Raw genomic sequence first — 6,476 nt, 5'->3', positions numbered from 1 at the left:
CATACAGCAGGTCATCACTATCGAGGTGGTTAATGAAATCCTCAAAGAACTTCGCATCCTTGCGGTCCTCCAAAACCGCCTACCATTATCCTCCTCCTCATAATCATCACCCCCGTCGTTGACCGTGTCTTGGACAAAATTATCCATCATGACAAAATCATCCTTGCCAACAACGCCGTGCCTCCCTGACGAGGCTCCTCCACTATGGTATGCATGCTCTGACAATGATGTAACTCAGGATGCACCACTCGCATCTCCTTCGCCGTGAAACTTCCAAACCGTGTATCCCTGGACGAGACCTCACCGGATCAAGTGAGATTTGACATCACCGCCGTCTAGCATCCAGACACGCCCGTTCTTGCAGTGAGAGCACCCGACATATGATTCCCTGCCGATTCACACTCAAAGCATGCTTTCGAGCAGTGTCAACAAACTTTGACACTTCTTGTATGAAAGGGTGTGATGTCCTCGATATCTGGTACATCCATTTTGACCTTTCCATGATGGCAGTTAACCTTGTACATAGCAGAAAAATAATATATTAAGATGCATGAAAATGAGATGGTGCATGCATGTATATATATCTTCTCTTTCAGTAAATAAACTCCATCTAAATGTATAGAGCTTCATCAGAATCTTTGAATGCAACCATCTATAATTAAAATTGCAGATTATACATACAACTAACATTAATTAAAATCTATAATTGACTTATGTACACTGGATTTCATCGCATATTACATACAACTAACATTAATTAAAATCTATAATTAACACAAAAAACACACTTGAAGACATAATTAACTTGCATTATGCATGTAAAGAGCTTGTCTTCTTTGTCACACACAAACATAAATATAGAAGCATTACAAACAAAACCATAAAAATAAAGAACAAAATCTAGTTTCTCTCTCCTCCACCATAGATCTAGACTAGATCACAAAAAACTTGAAAAATAGTGCAAAAAAGGATGTGAGAGCGCATACCACCCTCCTACGGTCTCATCCTTGAAGAATCCAAGAGCAAAACTTCCCCTCCGCCTAAAAAGTGGTGTTTTCGGAGTTCTAGAGCTCAAACCCCGTCCAAATTAATGAGAAGGCTCGTGGAGAAAGAAGATGGAGACGGATACGTTAACGCGACCGCCTCCGTTAATGGTCTATTAATGGAAGCGGCTGTCTAACGACGTCCGCCTCGGTTAATAGATTAACAGATGTAATTGTCTTACAGCGTCTGCCTCCATTCATAGACCTTAACTGAGGCGGTCCGCTTAAGTCATCCGTCTCTGTTAAACATTATCGGAGGCGGTCGCTTATCCCTGGGTGGGCAAGCACTAACAGAGGCTGACACTCTAGTGTGTCCATCTCCGTTAATTCTTGGGAACTGTCTCGCAAAAAATTTTATGCAGTTGTGATTGTTTTGACAAAAGCCGTAGCACAATTGAGACCAGTCTGTAACTCTGTATTAGTACTTTGAATTCATATACGGTGTTTATCTTCTAAAAATAAAAACCATCGCGAAGGCTGGTAACCTCGGACAAGGGCACCGCGCGTGTGTTTGTAGTGCAACTAGAATTTCGCTTGCAAGTCGAGATGGCCGACAAAGAAAAATTGGTCTATCGCACAAAGACGAGAATGAGACAGGGAAAGTGGACATCGTGTCTTTAGGAATAAATAAAGATAAAATAAAGTGTAGGAGATTTCGTGGAAAAGGAATCCCACTATTTGCGCTCTTGGATCCTCGAGCACCTGCACTCTTTCAGGAGGCCAGGGATCTTGTTGGAATCGATGGTCCTCGTGAGGAAATCATCAGCTTATTGAGATGTGAAGACAAGGAGCACAAGGTGGTGTCCATCTATGGGATAGGTGGACAGGGGAAGACCACTCTCGCCATGGAGGTGTACCACAAAATCACTGAAGCTGCTTTTGATAGCCGGGCTTTTGTGTCTGTATCACAAACTCTAGATATGAAGAAACTTCTTAGAGATATATTGTCTCAAATAAGCCAGAGACATTTTGACCAGCCACAGATGTTAGAGACAGTTGAGCAGCTCATCCGCACAGTGAAAGAATGCTTAAAGGACAAGAGGTAATCAATATTATTTCTTTTTCTAATAGTTAACCAGATCATCTACCTAGAATAATGTCGTGCAATATTTGTTCATCACATGAGCTCACCTAATTATTAGGCCATTTATGAAATTTTCTGGGAATTTTAAAAAATGATTCATTTTTTCCTGGCCTAATGAACTTGACAGCATAAAATTACCTCAGATACTTCAATGGCTCAGCATATCTATCAAATGTCATCATTAAAGATGTTGGAACAATGAACAAACTCAAGTCAACTGTGCATCATTTTGGTAAAAAATTTACTTTACACCATCTAATCCATATTCAGTAAAATTACTTCTTGGAAAATATGACCAGAATTCTAAATATCCATAAAAATCTCATTTTGGAACTCAGTTTTTGAACTGAATGCGTCATGTCTTTTGAGTGGGTCTCTAGGTGTTCTAATGCGGCACTTACCATTTTGGAGGTTGTAACATATTTTTTAAATAATGGTAGTTTACAGACTGTATTTCTCATGTGTAATAATTACTGATAAAAAAGTGTGCACTACGATCCATCTTACATTTCTCCGACATCTTTAACTTCACTGGAATACGCTTCAATTCTTGGTTGCATTACATAATTAATAACATGATTCCACAACCAATGTATGCAGGTACTTCATCTTGATTGATGATATCTGGAGTGTATCAGCATGGGAGCTTGTACGATCTGCCTTACCTGTCAATGACAATGGAAGCAGAATTATAACGACAACACGCATTGAAGCAGTAGCCAAATCTTGTTGTACTGGTATTGCTGCACAAATGTATCAAGCAAAGCCCCTTAGTCATGCGGACTCCCAAAGATTATTCTTTAAGAGGCTATTTTTGTCCGGTGATGATTGCGACCCAGATTTGAGGAAAGTATCCGATGATATTTTAAAGAAATGTTGCGGCTTACCACTAGCCATAATCAGTATAGCTGGTTTATTAGCAAACAGAAGCAAAGCAGTGGAAGTCTGGGTCAATGTATTGAGGTCTATTGCTGCTGCAGTTGACAAATTCTCCCATTGATAAGATGAAAAGAATTCTGCTGCTGAGTCACGTTGACCTTCCTCACTATCTAAAGAGCTGTTTGTTATATCTGAGTGTGTTTCCAGAGGATTATCCCATTGATTGCCGACAGTTGATATTGCTATGGGTAGCCGAAGGACTGATTCCTGGACAGGACAGGGAAAGTATGGAGCAGCTAGGGAGAAGTTACTTGAATGAGCTCATCAATAGAAGTTTGGTGCAGCCAACCAAAGTTGGGGGACACGGCGCAACAGTGAAACAGTGCAGAGTTCATGATGTCATACTTGAGTGCATTGTATCAAAGGTCGTGGAGGACAACTTTGTTACTATATGGAATGGTAATGGTTTTTCTAAAAATTCTTCTTCAAACAAGATTCGCCGTCTATCCATCCAAAAAGATATTTCTTCCCAGGTGGAAGAGATTGCCAAGATGATAAAAAATGGCGCTCAGATCCGATCCATCAATATCTTTGGCTCAAATTCAGTTCTGGTTAATAAGCATGCCACAGAGTTCTTAAACAGCCAAGTCTTGCGAGCGCTGAATATAGAAGGTGATGTTGGTGAATGCTCTCTTGGAAATGTCAAAAGTTTAGGTCAGTTGAAGTTCTTGAGGATAGACAACAATTTTTCGGAGATCATGCTTCCAGAAGATATAGAAAAGCTGCAACATCTGGAGACACTAGATGTGAGATGGCAATTTCTTGGAAAGCTACCAGCAAGTATTATCCAGTTGCATAAGTTGGTGCGCCTTTTTGTCCATGCCTCAGTGCGCCTACCCGATGGAATCGGAAGTCTGCAGGCGTTGGAAGAGCTATCATTGATCAATTTGGGTATTCAATCTGTAAAGTTTATCCAAAGACTCGGTGATCTGACCAATCTGAAATTACTTAATATTGTTTGGCCCTGCTCTACTGGATTACGTGATATGAAGGATACGAAGGATCACAAGGAAGCATGTATCTCAACGCTATCTAGGCTGTTCAGGCACCTGCGAGAACTACATGTGTCGCCGAGTGCACTACGTGTGTCGCAGAGTGATCCTGATGCCACATGTTCATTCATGGCTTCGTGTGTCCCTACTCCACCAACGCTTCAAATGCTTGCTCTTAATACACATAACTTAAATAGGGTGGGCCCTCAAATTAGCTCACTAGTCAACCTGACCCGACTCAGCATTGTTGTCCGTGGTAAAGCAGGCAAGGAAGGAATAAATATCCTAGCAAGTTTACCCACACTACAGGAAACTGGCTCTTTGCCGACTGCAATTTTATTTGCCAACTGTTTTTTTTCGACACTCGGCAAAGAGGTCCCTTTGCCAACTGGAATTTCCTGTAGTCGGCAAAGCAGGATTTGCCGACTGCCTGGATTTGCCGACTGCCAGGCAGTTGGCAAAGAATTGCAGTCGGCAAAGGCAGGCCATGATTGACGCCATCCACACCGTCACCTTTGCCGACTGCCACTCCGTCAGCAGTCGGCAAAGGCGCAGGCTTTGCCAACTGCCATCCTCCCTGGCAGTCGGCAAAGAATTTTTATTTTTTTTGATTTTCGATCCCAGTTTTTTGTGTTGCCTTGATACAGTAAGTACATGATATATTCCAAGTTTGGGGTCATTTTGATTTATTTTGCTATATTCCGTAGATTTTTTCTGTTTCTTTGATTTTTTCCGACAGCTCCAGATTTGAACTGCAGGTACATGAAATAATGGAATCCGGCCATTCAGAAAATGATATTCATGATGTTTGGAGCATGTTGAGGCCGTGTGCGGGGCCTCGCGTGAAATTTCGACCGTGTTGGTGTCGGAACACGCCGAGCCACGCGCGTGAAAAGTGTTTTTAAATTTTATAAAATCGAAACGGAGTCCGAAAATGACGAAACTTGACGACGTGTCTTGTCATCGCATGCGGAGGATATGGTAAAAATTTGAGAAAGTTTCGAGCAAGTGGCGATGTCGGGTGGCTAAAACCTGGACATCTTATCACATGTGGAGATGTCAGGTTTTAGCCACCCGACGTCGCCACTTGCTCGAAACTTTCTCAAATTTTTACCACAGCCTCCGCATGCGATGACAAGACACGTCGTCAAGTTTCGTCATTTTTGGACTCCGTTTCGATTTTATAAAATTTAAAAACACTTTTCACGCGCGTGGCTCGGCGTGTTCCGACACCAACACGGTCGAAATTTCACGCGAGGCCCCGCACACGGCCTCAACATGCTCCAAACATCATGAATATCATTTTCTGAATGGCCGGATTCCATTATTTCATGTACCTGCAGTTCAAATCTGGAGCTATCGGAAAAAATCAAAGAAACAGAAAAAATCTACGGAATATAGCAAAATAAATCAAAATGACCCCAAACTTGGAATATATCATGTACTTACTGTAGCAAGGCAACATAAAAAAACTGGGATCGAAAATCGAAAAAAAAAATTAATTCTTTGCCGACTGCCATCAGTGGCAGTTGGCAAAGAGCCTTTGCCGACTGCCAGGGAGGATGGCAGTCGGCAAAGAATTTTTGAGAAAAAAAATCAAAAATAACCTTTGCCGACTGCCAGGGAGCAGAGCAGTCGGCAAAGTATTTTTAAAAAAAAATAAAAAAAATAATTTTTTGAAAAAAAAATAATAGACCTTTGCCGACTGCGTCACATGCTGGCAGTCGGCAAAGGGAAAAAAATAAAAAAAAGGAAAACGTCGCCTTATCCGCTCGGCCCGCCCTCCCCTCCCCAAAATCCCGCTCGCCCGCCGCGCCACCCAGGCCGCCCTCCGCCGTCGACGCGGTCGCCCGGCCGGCCGCCGGCGCATCCCCCCACGCGCCCTCCCCCTCCCCCGCGCCCCTCCCCTCCCTCTCTCCCGCGCCCGGCGGATCCCCTCCTCCTCCTCCCCCGGCACGCGCGCCCTCCACGGCGGCCCGCGCGCCCCTCCCCGGCGGCCGCGCGCCCCCTCCCAGGCGGCGCGGCAGCCCTCCCCCGCGCGGCGCGGCCCTCCCGGCGGCGCACCCCCCCCCCCACCAGCGCTGGTCCCTCCCCTTCGGCGCGGCCATCCCTAGCGGCGCCCCCCTCCCCCGCCTCCCCCCCCCCCGCGCTGGGCCACCCCCGCGGCGCGTCCACCCCCCCGCGTGGCCCCCCGCGCTGGGCCCCCACCGGAGGCCGGCGCCCCCGGCCCAGGCACTCAACCGGCGCTGCCCAGCCCCGTCCGCCCGGCCAGGCGCGCCGCCGCGTGCAGCTCCGGCGTCGGCCCCGCGCAAGCGGCCGCGGCCTCGCCCCGACCCGCCCCGGCGCCGTCGCTGCCCCGCCCCGATCCGGCGTGCCCCGCTCCGTCCGCCGTCCGCCGTCCGCGCGCCGTCCGCCGTC

The 6,476-nt window shown here is 46.0% G+C and overlaps 2 protein-coding genes across 2 annotated transcripts; one reads left to right on the top strand and one right to left on the bottom strand.

The window, feature by feature from the left end:
- Positions 1 to 1,888: 1,888 nt before the first annotated feature.
- LOC136479769 (disease resistance protein RGA5-like) lies at positions 1,889 to 3,127 on the top strand. The gene is made up of 2 exons (XM_066477522.1): positions 1,889 to 2,085; positions 2,728 to 3,127. Exons 1-2 carry the CDS (start codon positions 1,889 to 1,891, stop codon positions 3,125 to 3,127), a joined length of 597 nt encoding a protein of 198 aa, XP_066333619.1.
- A 2,641-nt stretch (positions 3,128 to 5,768) lies between these two features.
- On the bottom strand, positions 5,769 to 6,166 carry LOC136479767 (glycine-rich cell wall structural protein 1.8-like). The gene is made up of 2 exons (XM_066477521.1): positions 5,817 to 6,166; positions 5,769 to 5,775 (listed from the first exon to the last, which is right to left on the bottom strand). Exons 1-2 carry the CDS (start codon positions 6,164 to 6,166, stop codon positions 5,769 to 5,771), a joined length of 357 nt encoding a protein of 118 aa, XP_066333618.1.
- Positions 6,167 to 6,476: the final 310 nt, after the last annotated feature.

The sequence above is a fragment of the Miscanthus floridulus genome, chromosome 9 (assembly GCF_019320115.1).
Source record: "Miscanthus floridulus cultivar M001 chromosome 9, ASM1932011v1, whole genome shotgun sequence".
Taxonomy (NCBI): Eukaryota; Viridiplantae; Streptophyta; class Magnoliopsida; order Poales; family Poaceae; genus Miscanthus; species Miscanthus floridulus.
This window is presented reverse-complemented; position numbering and strand designations above follow the sequence as displayed.